This window comes from Quercus robur, chromosome 3, assembly GCF_932294415.1.
Source record: "Quercus robur chromosome 3, dhQueRobu3.1, whole genome shotgun sequence".
In the NCBI taxonomy this organism is placed as follows: Eukaryota; Viridiplantae; Streptophyta; class Magnoliopsida; order Fagales; family Fagaceae; genus Quercus; species Quercus robur.
The window spans coordinates 7816544-7833071 of NC_065536.1; the positions used below are offsets into that span (position 1 = coordinate 7816544).

At 38.1% G+C, this 16528-nt stretch overlaps 1 protein-coding gene across 1 annotated transcript; it reads right to left on the minus strand.

Moving 5' to 3' along the window:
• Positions 1-12203: 12203 nt before the first annotated feature.
• LOC126719181 (uncharacterized) lies at positions 12204-16447 on the minus strand. The gene is made up of 2 exons (XM_050421762.1): positions 14456-16447; positions 12204-14249 (listed from the first exon to the last, which is right to left on the minus strand). Exons 1-2 carry the CDS (start codon positions 16445-16447, stop codon positions 12204-12206), a joined length of 4038 nt encoding a protein of 1345 aa, XP_050277719.1.
• Between the last annotated feature and the right edge of the window lie 81 nt (positions 16448-16528).

Genomic DNA, 16528 nt, shown 5'->3' on the forward strand with positions numbered 1-16528 from the left:
ACAAAAGTGCACTACACTCACACTCAGTAGAAATGCATCAAATATTTTTGGAACATTGTCTGACTAAATAATTAAAACGGTTGAAATTAGAAAGGAAATTCTCATACCAAGAACAGTTTCTGGAACATTGTCTGATTGAATAATTTTTGTTTTCAAATCCTTGTTCTGTACAATAAAAATTCGGTCAGTGCTGGCTCTATAGACAAAATGAAGGCAGCATAGAAGTTTTTAGCACCAGCAAGAGATACTTCAAACCTAGCATACTAACTAGAGATAGAGTAATTATATCTTATGAAAAATGTAAAACATGAAAATTTATAACACATATTTGAGAAATAGCAAAGGAACACAAAAGGAAAACAAAGAAACTAAAAAGAAAAAGAAAATACCTCTTTAAGAAAGTCTATTTCTGATTGGGATAAACCTCTCCTGCAGTAATTAAAAAAAAAAAAAAAATTCAATTAAAAGCTAAACCAAATGCAAGATAAAGTTAATTAAATCAAACTAAAGAAAGTGCAAGAATGTCTTTCTAAGATAAAAGAAGAATGCACTTTAAGACATTATTACAATATTACATACGATCAGATAAGTATAATAACAGGGATGAAATGTGACAAAAAGATGGTGAATTTGTGGAGGATGTTTTATTACACTGCCAAATGGTGAATTTATGGAGGGGATGTTTCACTTCAATGCTCAGACAAAGTGCCATAGCCCCCCAAACAAGTGGAGCTTTTAAGCTTTCCACTTTGTTGAGCTTTTTAAACGCCGTTAAAAAATGCAGCTACAGTAGAGAATATAACAAATGCCAAAATTTATTTGCAAATGCATCTGCTCTTTATATACAACATAAAATATAACCCCTTTTTTGGCTATTCTATTATGTTTGGTAATTAATTAAGAGAATTCAAACATGTATCTAATTGTGTGTAAGTAGTGGATTCTAGTTAACTCAATTTGTAAAATTTCGGATGATTGAATAAGAAGTTTGGGGTTTAATCTCCAACTATATCAAAAATCGATTGGTGTTTTGGTTTGATGATAAATAATACAATCATCAAAAGTGAACGTCATATATTGAAACTCCATAAAAAAATTATATGTAAGTATATTTTAAGAAGAAAATGATAGACTTTTTGAAAATTTGATAGTTTTATATATTTATTATATTGTTGTTAGGTTAATAGTTGTATAATAAGTACGACTTCTTTCCTCAAAAAAAAAAAAAAAGTACGACTTCTTTTACAAGCACAACCCAATCTCACAACATTTTCATAAGATGAATCCCCAAAATTGGTAGATGCATAAAATGTTGTAGACATAGTATTTCTTTTAAAACAAATAATAATAATAACAATAATAATAATAATAATAATAATAATTAAATGCACAATAAAAATTCTACCATTATAATCTTAAATGAAAAAAAAAAAAAATCCTTAAAGGCTCACTATAAATTTCACTATTACTATAAATTCCACAATTATAATAAAAAGTGTTACTTTCACAATATTTTCATAAAAAATACAGATGGTATGTTGTTATTGGTTTTAGTTTAAAACCACTATTGAAATTGTTTTTTTGCTCGCTAGCAATAACTAATAACCACCTGCTAACTTCTTGTGAAAATATTGTAGACATAACATTTCTTTGATAACAAATGTCCATTATGATAATAAATGAAAAAAAAAAAATTGTCCTTAAATGCATAGTATAAATTTCACCATTATATCAAATTCTTTAAATAATATGTAGTTAAATATCCACTATCAGCTCCTTTAAATATTCCATAAAAAAAAATTTCACCTTTCCCCCCTCTATAATGGACTTTATAAAGTGGGTATTATTTTTCTCTTAAATTATTTCTAAGATGAAGTTTTTTTACTTTCATTTTTTACCTATTTTTTAAAGTAGCCTAAAAGGAAAGTCTTAAATAAGTTAATTTCTACACATATTTCTCCTTCAGGTGCAATTGTAAAAAAATGAAAAACAATTATACCTCTCTCTCTCTCTCTCTCTCTCTCTCTCTCTCTCTCTCTCTCTCTCTCTCTCTCTCTCTCTCTATATATATATATATATATAAGTAATACTGTACAACTCAATATTTTTTTAATTAGATGTGAATATTGACAATCTACTTTTGATTTACATTATCTTCGTATATTCTCCATTTTTGCAACATTTTATGGTGATCAAAGGTCAATTACCATCTTGTCAATCAGGTGTTTAAATTCAGGTTTTTGTTTTATGGTGATCAAAGGTCAATTACCATCTTGTCAATCAGGTGTTTAAATTCAGGTTTTTGTAGTTAAAAATAATTCATAAAATACGAGTTAATGGATTGAATGGTAAATAGATCCAATTGGAATGAAAATTGGTATGCTTGTTAAAAATATATAGAAAATTGGATGGTGTAATATTTGTTTAGGTTACATTAAGTATAACTTAAACTCTCTCTCTCTCTCTCTCTCTCTCTCTCTCTCTCTCTCTCTCTCTCTCTCTCTCTCTCTCTCTCTCTCTCTCTCTCCACACACATATATTACTATTAAACATCAAGTGGGTCGGGGGGGGGGGGGTGTGGGAGATTCCATATTTAAATACACCACATTTAGTTTATAAAATAAAAAACACCACATTTACACTTTTGTGTTACACACACCTATTTGTTAACATCTCTATAAAGTTTTTTGGAGAAAAAATAATACAAAATAAAAAATACAATGATTTATGTCCCTTTGAGTTCGAAAAAAAAGGGGGGGGGGGGGAAATTAAAATTCACCACCTAAAATTATATCTCAGATTACACTTTGTACCATAAACTTTTCAAATGCATATTTTGTACCGTAAACTATAATTTTTGTTACGCTTTGCATACGAACATCAAAATTTGTTGTTAACTTGATCAAAATCCAAAGTTTAAAATGTAAAGCGTAACAGAGAGTATAGTTTTGGGTGGTAAATTATAATTTTTACTTTGTTTCTAAAGAATTAAGAAGATGAGCAATTGAGTCTTTCACGTGATGCCATGCTTTTCCATTCAAGTTAACACCAAACTTGACTTTAGATTGCAAAGTTTAACAAATGTTATAGTTTAAGGTGAAAAATATGCTTTCGAAAAGTTTAAGGTGCAAAATGTAATCAAAGGGATCATTTATGGTGGTAATATGTAACTTTCCTAAAAACATAAAATGAATTATGTCCTTTTGTGTAATACATGAAAACAAAAAATTAACAGTTTAAAATTTTAATTATAATACATGAATTAATACAATACATTGGTACACGTCCTTTTGTATTAGACATGAAGGGTAAAAAAATAAAATAAACTACCAATTTAATGGGTTGTATGAGTATAATCCATAGGTATAGTTAATGGGTAGTTACATACAACAAAAAATGTTAATGTGAACTCTTAACTCTTCAATTTATTGGAAAAATTATACTTTACTCAATTAAAGTAAATCTAAACCAAACATTGATTTAGCACCTTGGAAGTCTATAGCCTCATCTTTTAGCCTAAAAACTAGTCATTAAGAGCACCAAAAACTCAATATACAAACTCTTATTTAGGTTCAAAATAGACCAGCCATGTTTTACCTATTGAGTTGAAACTTTGGGTCAAAAACCCATTCAACCAGAACACATTCTCACAATTCCGAACTTAGTTAGGGGTGGAAATTTGGGTATAGGGGAAACTTCCCTCTTTTTCTCGCAACCATTCTCAATTTCTACTTCTCGTTGACTGTGGGTTGAAATTTCGGACATGTTCTGTTTTTATGCATTTCTCTACATTTTTATTTTTTGCATTTTGATTTATCTCTTGTTAAAGCATCATTAGCCTCTATTCACTAAATATTGAAAATTTGGGCTTGATACTCTCCACAAACAATCGCTTCTAAAAATCCCAAGGGGAGATTTGGGCCGTTTTTGTATTTTTGGCCCTTGTTACAAAACGTCCTTGACAATGTTCTCAATAGATAAATTTCCATTTTTTTTTTGTTAAATAGAAAATTTGATACAATTGATTTTATTAACTATTGGTATGTAGAATTTTTTTTTTTTAAGTTTATATAAGTGGTTAATTGAAAATTACTCAATTGGTTTCCTCATTATAATAATTGCAATTTATGTTTTCAAAGGGAGAAAAACAAACTAATCAAATTTAGTCGCATATTAAAAGAGGACAACATAAAACAATAACAAAAAAACCCTTCTTTATATTATAATAATAATAATAATAATAATAACTTTTTCTTTTAAATGAAGAACACAAAAATATTTATATATTAATAAATTTAAGAAAAAAATCATGAGAAGAATGGGCCAATAACTAGTGAAAAAAGAAGAAGATTATAATGGAACTACTGCAATTCAAAATAAAGTTGTTATTATGGAAATGTTGTGAGATATTATTGTCTCATTAGACTTTCTCATTAACTTCTCATAAACTACTTTTTTTTAGAGAAGGGATGGCGTGGAAACAGCCATGAATAGCAAAGTCTATATACAATTTAATTAATAAATAATTTCATATTTGATATTTACAACATAAATATCTATAGTTACCAATTCTTTAATTTATTGTGTGTGCTAGTTAGTTCATCTGTTAGAGTCCTTTGTTCTCAAAATTTGGGGTTCGAGCTCCACTTACATCAAAAACCAATTGGTATATTGACTTAATAATAAAGAGTAATTATTATAAGGGTCATGTTAACGGATACTCTTAACGCAATTGTTAATAAATCATTTTAGGAATTTTTTGACAACTTTTTTGGGAAATAGAAAAAGCTATAAATATATTAATTGCTTGTTTTCATTTCCCATAAAAACTTTCTTAAAATGATTTGTGGGGCACGATAGTTTGTGGGCTCGGCCCGCTCGCTTATGGGGAGTCCACAGGCCCCAAACTGAAGGAAGCCAGGGCCTAGGCTCAAAAATAGTAAGCCCAAAGTGGCCCGAAGATACAGCCGAGGACAGCTTAGTCCTCGGCAGACCCAAAGTCTCATTGATGAAAGTGGCATACAAGCAAACTTAAAAGATCAGAAAATATCTCGGGGAAATAGTCCTTAATACCCTTCATTGATATGACATTGCACCTGACAGAACCGGATTCTTAGGCTTTATTGACCATCTCCAACCATTCTGGGATTAGATTGACGGGACAAATATCAGTCCTGGAAAAATTGACCCTATACGTGGACGAGGGACAACAAACGTAGGCTAGTATAAAAGGAAAGGTAAACTAATTAGGGAAGGGGCCCCCCATCTCACTTCCTGGAAAAAGCTCCAGGGATGAGAATGCCCGGGTAATGTATATATACACCATCACGAAAAACCCACCGCCGGGTAACCGGAGAAAAACACTAAGTGCTCTTCGGACCTGATCCGAGGAGTCCAATCCATCAAGTTAGAAAGTTGTGGGGCTTGGAAGTCCAGGCTGAAGCCTTTCCTTATCTAAGTTCCTTAAAGTCCGGTTTGGACCAATGCCCTGTGACCAAACGCTAGCATTTCAAGCCCACTCTCTACAAATTTTATTGTGAGGGATCCTTCACGCGCGAGCCCAACGTCATTGTTGGGCCGCTTGAGAATCGTGTCCCTACAATTGGCGCCGTCTGTGGGGAGGCTTGCGCGTTGGCATGGGTGGCGCATGAGTCAGCTCTCTAGCAAGCAGAGATTCACGAGTCTTTCCCATCTCCGGCGACGTGCAGTTGTTGCTCCGCCATAAGCTTCTGCTAGGGGCTACGCCTTGCACTGCTAACGGTGCGGGTAACTCTAGGGGCTTCCGGCCTCAAGCCAACTCTCCCCTCCCTGGCCTAGGGGCTGACCTTCGAAAAATAAATAAGTATAGAGAAAAAAGTACAACAAAGAAGAAATCTTACAAGTTTTGGACAGAACCAAGGCCTTGCATGGTCCTCGGACCCAAGCCTATGGGGAAACCAAGTACAAAAAAGAAATCTTACAAGTTTTGGACAGAACCCAGGCCTTGTACGGTACTCGGACCCAAGCCTGTGGGGAAACCAAGTACAAAAAAGAAGAAATCTTACAAGTTTTGGACAGAACTAAGGCCTTGTATGGTCCTCGGACCCAAGCCTATGGGGAAACCAAGTACACAAAATAAAAACCATAAGTTTTGGACAGAACCAAGGCCTTGCATGGTCCTCGGACCCAAGCCTATGGGGAAACCAAGTACAAAAAAGAAATCTTACAGGTTTTGGACAGAACCAAGGCCTTGCATGGTCCTCGGACCCAAGCCTATGGGGAAACCAAGTACAAAAAAGAAATCTTACAAGTTTTGGACAGAACCCAGGCCTTGTACGGTCCTCGGACCCAAGCCTGTGGGGAAACCAAGTACAAAAAAGAAGAAATCTTACAAGTTTTGGACAGAACCAAGGCCTTGTATGGTCCTCGGACCCAAGCCTATGGGGAAACCAAGTACACAAAATAAAAACCATAAGTTTTGGACAGAACCAAGGCCTTGCATGGTCCTCGGACCCAAGCCTATGGGGAAACCAAGTACAAAAAAGAAATCTTACAAGTTTTGGACAGAACCAAGGCCTTGCATGGTCCTCGGACCCAAGCCTATGGGGAAACCAAGTACAAAAAAGAAATCTTACGAGTTTTGGACAGAACCCAGACCTTGTACGGTCCTCGGACCCAAGCCTGTGGGGAAACCAAGTACAAAAAAGAAGAAATCTTACAAGTTTTGGACAGAACCAAGGCCTTGTATGGTCCTCGGACCCAAGCCTATGGGGAAACCAAGTACACAAAATAAAAACCATAAGTTTTGGACAGAACCAAGGCCTTGCATGGTCCTCGGACCCAAGCCTATGGAGAAACCAAGTACAAAAAAGAAATCTTACAAGTTTTGGACAGAACCAAGGCCTTGCATGGTCCTCGGACCCAAGCCTGTGGGGAAACCAAGTACAAAAAAGAAGAAATCTTACAAGTTTTGGACAGAACCAAGGCCTTGTATGGTCCTCGGACCCAAGCCTATGGGGAAACCAAGTACACAAAATAAAAACCATAAGTTTTGGACGGAACCAAGGCCTTGTATGGTCCTCGGACCCAAGCCTATGGGGAAACCAAGTACACAAAATAAAAACCATAAGTTTTGGACGGAACCAAGGCCTTGTATGGTCCTCGGGCCCAAGCCTATGGGGAAACCAAGTACACAAAATAAAAACTATAAGTTTTGGACGGAACCTAGGCCTTGTATGGTCCTCGGACTCAAGCCTATGGGGAAGCCAAGTACACAAAAGCACCATCGGAGTTCCCTACTTCCCAGTCGATTGCTCGGATGGATTATTTAGAGATTATCAGCCTTGGACGGTATTCACGCGCTTATCACAGAATATTCAACTGTTATCCCGGTTAGTTTCCTAAGTTTGATTTACTATGAATTATCGATATAATGCCTGGTAGTATTGATAAATTGGAGTTAGTTAGATTATGTTTCAAGCTATTTTGCTCTAAATATTCTTGAAGAAACACACACATAGGGCACACCCATTCACAAAGTAGTGTTGTCAAAGGAACAGTATCCAAAACAAGTAAAGAAATTTCTATTTTTACTAAAACAAAGAAATAGTACAGCGTACAATGAAAAGCTGGAATCAGTTTGTGTCAAAGCTCACTACTTAACCAAAAAGAAAGGAAGATACAAGAGAATAAAATAAAGCTGAGGAAGTAGATCAGAGGAGAGGTTGGCTACAGCTCCAAGACCTTGTTCTTCCTCAATGCTTTCACATGCCCACAACTCAAACAGCAAAAGAGACCCAACTTGAGCCTGACACTGCTGAAGGAAAGGTGCAGGGAGTTGGAAGTTGAGGGGCTTTCTCTAAATATTTGCCTGCCACAAGGCAAAGGCGCTGATGGCGGAGAGTCTTTCTTCTGACACACCAAAATCCTGGCATGAACAGAACCTGCTTCGGATTTTGACTAAAAGAGGGAGAGACACCCTTTTCCCTCGGTCGAAGTGGAGTATTCCCCTGAATTTATGCTTCCTGTGCCCATACCTTACTATTTTGAGTCTCATGAGGACACGGCGCTTCTGTGATGGAGAGATTTCTTCCTTCCCAACCTTCGCCTCAAACATGTTATGTTAAGAGAGGATAGCACTGAATGTAGGAATTGTGATTTGGGAGGAAACTGAAGGAGCTGTGTGTATATAAAGCAACTCTTTCTCCCTCATATTTATTTGAAAAGACAAGGTGGTGGCAGTCAACTCACGCGGCGTCCCAAGGAACGCTACAGACAAAATGGTTCTGGCTCAACTTCCAACGTCAACTGCAACCACAAGATTAAAGAAGCCTCGTAAAGGCGCACCTCGATCATTGGGACGTCAGAGAGTACTGCGTGGCCAGAGGTTGCAGAAATATCTCTTAATTCGTGGGGTAATTGAATTCGCGGCCCAGGCCCGCTTTGCGTGAGGGCCCAGGGACTGTGGCCCACGCCGAAAAATAGCCGTTGCCAAGGACAACCCCTGCTCGGCGCCTCGGGAAATGCCCGATGAAAGGGAGAATTTGAACTCAAAGAGTCTTGGACAGAACCTAGGACTTGCATGGTCCTCGGACTCAAGCCTATGGGGAAACCAAGTACTGAGAAAAAAACATAAGTCTTGGACAGAACCTAGGACTTGCATGGTCCTCGGACTCGAGCCTAAGGGGAAACCAGGAACATAAAAGAAGAAAAAACATAAGTCTTGGACAGAACCTAGGACTTGCATGGTCCTCGGACTCAAGCCTATGGGGAAACCAAGCACTGAGAAAAAAACATAAGTCTTGGACAGAACCTAGGACTTGCATGGTCCTCGGACTCGAGCCTAAGGGGAAACCAGGAACATAAAAGAAGAAAAAACATAAGTCTTGGACAGAACCTAGGACTTGCATGGTCCTCGGACTCAAGCCTATGAGGGAAACCAAGTACCTAAAAGAAAAAGCATAAGTCCTAAACAAAACCCAGGCTGTGCGAAGTCCTCGGACTCAGGCCTTTTGGGAAATCAACTACTCGGATGGAGAAGTTTCTCGGCTAATTTTACGGTAAGTCTCGTTCCTCACCGGTTGGATCGTTATGTCAAATAATAATTTTGTTGAAGTTATTGTGGCGTCTTTTTATTAGCGAGTATTTTGGCCTTAGTTGTCATTGATTCAAATGCTATACTATTGTACCGAGCAGTGCTTGCAAATTTATTAAAACATATAAACATAACATACGAAATAGAATAACAATAACCTTTATTAATATGAAAAATTATTACAACGTACAAGGAAGGGCTTAAACAAGCCTATACAAAAAATGAACTGCCGAAGCAGTAATAACATCCGTAATACAGATAAGTAAACAGTTAGGTGTCCTTTAAACTCGCCTTCAAAGTCTCTCTAAAATCTCTGCCTCAGTACTGCTCATATCAGGAGAAGAACCTTATATAGAAAAGATGAAGGAGAAGGAAGAAGAATTGGAACACATGGAAGCACTTCAGCAAGCTCTTGTCGCTGAGGAATGCAAAGGAAAAAGAAGATGGAGGACATGAGCAGGAAGGAGGAGAAGAAGAGGGAAGAAATGAAAAGAAAAAGAAAGGAGCAAAAGAGGGAGAAGGGGAATCAAAGGATGGCGCCAGTGAACAAAGAGAGGAAGAAGCAAGGGCATTTAGTCCCTGCCTCAATCCGAACTTTTAGCACACTGGAGCCATATTAGGTATGCTCATGAGAGAGCGGGTGGAGATGATAATGGAGGTTTTCGACTCAGTCACACCGAAAGTGGGATGTGACGAGTCCCTGCTTCGGATTTTGGCTAAAAGAATAGGGAGGTAAATCTTGAGTCTCCGCCATCCTTGCCCCGACCGAGCCATCTCAAGTTTTGTTAGGACATGTCGTTTCTGGGAGAGGAAGGGTTTATTCATGGCTGACTACTATGGTGGATGTATTATTGGATAAGGAATAACCAGATGGGAGAAGTGAACTCTGAGAAGGGCCTGAGGGATTCAGATATGAGAAAATCGCCTTTTGTCTTCTCTCTTTATATAGGGAACGAAGAAAAGGGTATATACCACGTTCAAATCCCCAGGGAAATCTATAAAGAAGAACGCGCCGTTTCGTTCTCCCACGCCATCAGTAACCGTTAGCTCTAGGAGGTCTCGTAAATGGGAAGATATTAAAGGCACGCTTCAGATAACCAAACGGCATAATGGCAACGTGCGCAAATTGAGGGAAACGTCTTGTAGACCGGCGCATTCCTCGGGGAGGTGAAGAGTCGCCAACGTTGATCAAGGGCTGAATTGAATGAACCGCAATAAAGGCTTGATATTACCAAAACCCACCTTTCCAACCAAGACGTTGGACAGCAGGGTTTTGAGGGGCTAATGTGGGGCACGATAGTTTGTGGGCTCGGCCCGCTCGCTTATGGGGAGTCCACAGGCCCCAAACTGAAGGAAGCCAGGGCCCAGGCTCAAAAATAGTAAGCCCAAAGTGGCTCGAAGATACAGCCGAGGACAGCTTAGTCCTCGGCAGACCCAAAGTCTCATTGATGAAAGTGGCATACAAGCAAACTTAAAAGATCAGAAAATATCTCGGGGAAATAGTCCTTAATACCCTTCATTGATATGACATTGCACCTGACAGAACCGGATTCTTAGGCTTTATTGACCATCTCCAACCATTCTGGGATTAGATTGACGGGACAAATATCAGTCCTGGAAAAATTGACCCTACACGTGGACGAGGGACAACAAACGTAGGCTAGTATAAAAGGAAAGGTAAACTAATTAGGGAAGGGGCCCCCTATCTCACTTCCTGGAAAAAACTCCAGGGATGAGAATGCCCGGGTAATGTATATATACACCATCACGAAAAACCCACCGCCGGGTAACCGGAGAAAAACACTAAGTGCTCTTCGGACCTGATCCGAGGAGTCCAATCCATCAAGTTAGAAAGCTGTGGGGCTTGGAAGTCCAGGCTGAAGCCTTTCCTTATCTAAGTTCCTTAAAATCCGGTTTGGACCAACGCCCTGTGATCAAACGCTAGCCTTTCAAGCCCACTCTCTACAAATTTTATTGTGAGGGATCCTTCACGCGCGAGCCCAACGTCATTGTTGGGCCGCTTGAGAATCGTGTCCCTACATAATTTATTAACAAATGTCCTTAGGACATCCATTAATATTTCCATTATTATAAAACATGTCATAGGTTGAAATATTATCCTATCAAGAAAAAAAAAAATCTTCAATATTCTTCCTTTTCTTGCCTATAACACTTTCCATTTAAAATGATGCAGCATCTTCTCGAATTTTCCTAATTAACAATAAAAAAGCGAATGGTAATAATTTGTATTTTTTTTTGAGAGAGAGAAAAAAAAAGTTTTAGCATTTGCTTAGTACTTCAAGTTTTACTGTAAGTTCTTGCAAAGCAAGGATGGAGCTATGCTTGGACGAAGGGGAGGGGGGGGAGGGGGGGGTGGGGAGCTTGGCCCAATGAAAAAAAAAAAAAAAAAATATATATATATATATATATAATTTGATTTTGAATTTTTATGCTCCATTTCTGTTCAATTCTCCCAAATTTTCACAAAAAGTACACTTTCTTTGTTCAAATTTTCATTAAATTTTGATTCTTTTTGTGGGTTACCATCTCGGTTCTAAAATCAAAATTGAACAGAAATGAAGCATAAAAATTCAAAATCAAAATTTTTTGATGACGTTATGAATTTTTTGATTCTTTTCTCGATGTTATTAACGTCATTATTTATCTCCTAATTCAAAAAATTCCACCTCATTTGTTTACAACCTGTTTCATAAATGTATGGTCTGCTTCTTTTGATGTTCCTAAAAGAAAAGGTGTATTTGATTTGCAAAATTGCATGTCTGTAATTGAACCTGCTAGAAACATATAATGCTTTGTAACGGGTTATATTTAATTATGCTTTGTAAAATTAAAAAAAAAAAAAAAATTTGAGGAAAAAATTGGTATGGGATTCCCATTGTTCTGTTTCCCATTTAAGTTTTTTACTTATTTTTCAGTGAGTAATGCTTACTATACATTTTAACACAAGTCTTCGCATTTCATCTACAATTTTTTTTTTTTTTTTTGGTTAAAAGGGTTATATTATAAACAACTAACTGTTTACAGACACCAAAGATGGGCTTGTCAGCCTACAACATGACACACCATACATATCTGCATACAAAATAGGGAGAAATTCAACAGAAGGAGGCTAATCAAAAATGACAAAATCATCTTGCATACAACAGCCCCATCTAGCCAAAAAATCTGCACACATGTTGGTCTCTCTAAACACGTGCACAACTCTGACTTGCTGCAGTTGGCCTAACAACATCCTGCAATCATGCAAAAGAGGAGAATAATTTCTATTAGGAGTACTGTTAGACTTCAAAAGCTCCACAATCACCTTGGCATCTAATTCAACCTCCAAATGCTGGCATCCTAACTGGATAGCTAAAGTAAGACCATCCCTTAAAGCCCACCATTCAGCAACAACACTGGTAGTATAATCTATTGACCTTGAATACCCTTTAATCCACAATCCATGGCTATTTCTAATGATTCCACTGCCCCCTGCCTTTCCAGGATTTCCTTGAGATGCCCCATCAGTGTTGAGTTTAAACCACCCTTCAGGTGGTTTATTCCACCAAACCTGGATAGCAACTTCCCTGGTTGCCTGACAAGTTTTGCTTACACAATAAAAATATTCTCTTGCCTGGTGGATACAAGCCTTATGAAGATTAGGATTAGGAATAGAATTTTCAAATACAACCTTGTTTCTGTTCTTCCATAAAGACCAAATAGCAAAAAGAAACATAGTACCCCAATGCACTTTGGATTTGTGCAAAATAATACTCGTACTGTTAACTTTCAACCACTCCTCAAAACTATCATTAAAGGTGCTAATAAGGGCTGGTGGTGGTTCCAACTTCCTCCAAAATTCACGGGTTAGATTACAGTCCCGTAACAGATGAGGAATAGTTTCCTCACTACATTTACACAGGGGACAACGCTTATCACAATTTATCCCTTTTGAAGCCAAAACACCATGTACAGGTATGCTACAATGAAAAGTCAGCCATAGGAAATGTATGATTTTGGGTAAAATATCCAATTTCCAAATCCAAGAACCTTGAAATGAATTTCCATCATTTTCCTCCTGACTAGCCACTTGATAGGCAGATTTTACAGAGAATTCCCCATCTTTTGAAAACTTCCACATTATAAAGTCACCTGCCCCATCACAATTCCGAAATGGGATGGCTCTAATTTTATCTTTAATGCCTTCAGGAATAACAAACGAAAAACCATCCCAATTCCATATTCCTTCATGCCTCAAATCTGCAACTGTATGGTCAAGATCACCTTGATTAAGGGGGCCCTCAATTAACTCTCTTAAGGACTCACCCCTTATCCAGTTATCTGTCCAAATTTTCACTCTCGACCCATCTCCCAAACCCCAACAAATACCTTTCATAAATACAGGAAACCCCACTTTAATTGCTCTCCAATTGGGAGAAGAAGGGAGACTATCCGGATTACTTGCTCTAGCTCTCGGACCAGTACAATATTTTTTTAGCATAATTTTGGCCCAATGAGCATCCTGTTCATGATACATCCTCCAGTTTAATTTTGAAAGCAAAGCAATATTCTTTGCTCTAGCTGCTTGGATCCCCAGTCCTCCTTCTTCCTTAGGTTGAACAATTTTATTCCAACCCACCAGATGCATCTTCTGCCTATCACTAGTGGAGCTCCATAAAAAATCTCTATTAATTTTATCCAGCTTATCACAAATATGAGCTGGAAGGGCAGCACCTTGCATCACATGATTAGGCATGGCAGCCATGACAGACTTGATCAAAACAGATCGACCTGCAAAGGATAAGAATTTTGCTTTCCACCCTAACAGTTTATTCATAACTCTCTCCACAATATCATTATATTGCCTCCGATTTGCGCCCTTGTGGAGAATAGGAAATCCAAGATATTTTCCTATATTTCGAGTTTCATTGAACCCCAATTTCTCCCATACCTCCTCCATCTCCTCACTAACATTAGGAGAGAAGTAGATATGAGACTTATCTTGACTGATTTTCTGTCCAGACTCCTTACAGAACTTCTCCAAAACTTCAGCAATGGCATTACATGCCTTAGAGTCCACTTTACTGAACAGAATTATATCATCTGCAAATAATAAATGGGATATTCCCACATTACCCTTAGAAGCTGTCAAAGGAGTCCAAGAGCCATCCCTACACTTAAGCTCAATCAAATGACTCAAATACTCCATACACAATATGAATAAATAGGGTGACAGGGGGTCTCCCTGCCTAATACCCCTCGAGGGATTGAAAGAGTCCAAACCCCCCCCCCCCCATTCACCAGCACCGAGATACTAGTAGTAGACACACAACCCATGATTACTTTGATCAGATTTGAGGGAAAATGAAAAGCATGTAATACCTTGTGAATAAAACTCCACTCAAGTCTGTTATAGGCTTTCTCCAGGTCTAGTTTAATTGCCATATGACCCGTTGCCCCTTTTTTCCTATCCAGTGTGTAAATAAGCTCCTGAGCAATGATAACATTATCTGCTCCTCTATGCCCAAGCACAAAAGCAGTCTGCATAGGAGATATCAGATTGCTTAGAAAGGGACGAATGTGTGCCACAATGATTTTTGAGACAATCTTGTATACGGAGTTACACAGACTGATAGGCCTATAGTTATTTAATGAAACTGGATTTTGGCATTTGGGCACAAGCGTAATCAATGTCTCATTAAGGAATTTAGGAACTACCCTTGTATCAAAAACTTTCTTAACTTCTGCGCAAATAGAGCCGCCCACTTCTGGCCAAAAGCGTTGAAAGAATCCCGCATGAAGGCCATCAGGCCCAGGAGCTTTAAATGGCTTTAGAGACCATAGTGCAGCTCTGATTTCTTCATCAGTGATACCACTACTAATACTCAAGCAATTCTCAGCAGATAGAAAACAACACGAAAAAGAAGTGACTGCTGAAAACATGGGAGACATACAAAGCTCTGAAGTGTAAAGCTTTTCAAAACCACAATTTATATGTCTCTTTATCTCAATCTCATCTGTGATCCAGTTCCCCAAGGAATCCTTTAAACAACGGATTTTATTCCTGTGCCGCCTAACCAGTGTGGAGACATGGAAAAAATTTGTATTATGGTCTCCGAACATGGCTGCATTCAATCTTGACTTAAGTGCCCAATATTCCTCTTCCTGGAGTAAAATTATAAAATACTCCTCAATGAGTTGTTTCTCCAAGTTCAAGAGGAAGTCACTTGGTCTGCACGCCAAAGCTTTTTGGATACCATTAATTCTGGCCAATACTCTTTTCTTTTTAGCAAATAAATTTCCAAAGACATTATAGTTCCAATGCTTGGCTTTACCAACAAAATCCATAATAGATTCTTGAAGATCTCTGCCCGCAGTCCAAGCCTCCTGAACAATATTTGGGAACCCAGGATGTAGGAGCCACATAGTGTGGAAACGAAAAGGTTTGTTTTGACCAGAAAGGGTAGATCCAAATAGTTCAATTAAAACTGGACAGTGATCCGAATAGGTCCTAGTCAAATGAGTCACTGTAGCTTCAGGATAAAGGACTCTCCACGAAGGGTTGGCAAAACACCTATCAATTCTCTCAAGAATAAGATCGGAAATGGGCCTACGATTCATCCAAGTATATTTAGGCCCAACAAACCCTAGGTCCAACATGTTACAAACATCCAAACAATCTTTAAATTGGAGAGCCCTATTTAAATTCACCTGATTCCCTCCAAATTTATCTTCGCTACTCAAAACTTCATTAAAATCTCCAAGCATAAGCCAAGGCAAATTATGGAGCTGGGCAACAACTTTAAGATTAGCCCATAAAATTCTTCTCTTAGACAACCTAGGTCTAGCATATATAGCAGAAATAAGCCAGATAGGGTCAGAGTTACGCACCTTAACAGTCGCATGAATCTCCTGTTCTGTTGTAGACAAGAGCATTACATCAACATCATCTGTTTTCCACAAAAGCCACAAACCCCCTGCATAGCCAATGGTCTCAGTAACTATGCTTCCATCAAAAGGTAAATCTTCAATAATTTTAGCAGCCCTATCTCCACCAACTCTTGTTTCTGTGATTACCATGATCGAGGGGTGGTGATTAATAGCCATCTCAAAAATTCTTCTCTTGAAGTCTGCATTTAGAGCACCTCTACAATTCCACAGTAGGACATTCATCTTCACAAAATGACCAAGAGGAACCTCAATCTCCGGAGGATTAGAGTTCATCATGGCTATTTCCACCATACTCCATCCCATCCTCCTCAGTATGTCCTTGGAAGCCACCCAATCTGGCTTCCACACCATCATATGCTTTAGAATACCCAAGGTGTCCTCCCTGCTGCACAGAAGCACATCGCACCTCTGAATTGGGGCCATTAACTAGATTAATTTCAAGGTGGGGTGATTCCCCAAGTGGGCCATGGCCATTCCCCTGAAATCTACCAGCCTCCTTTCTTG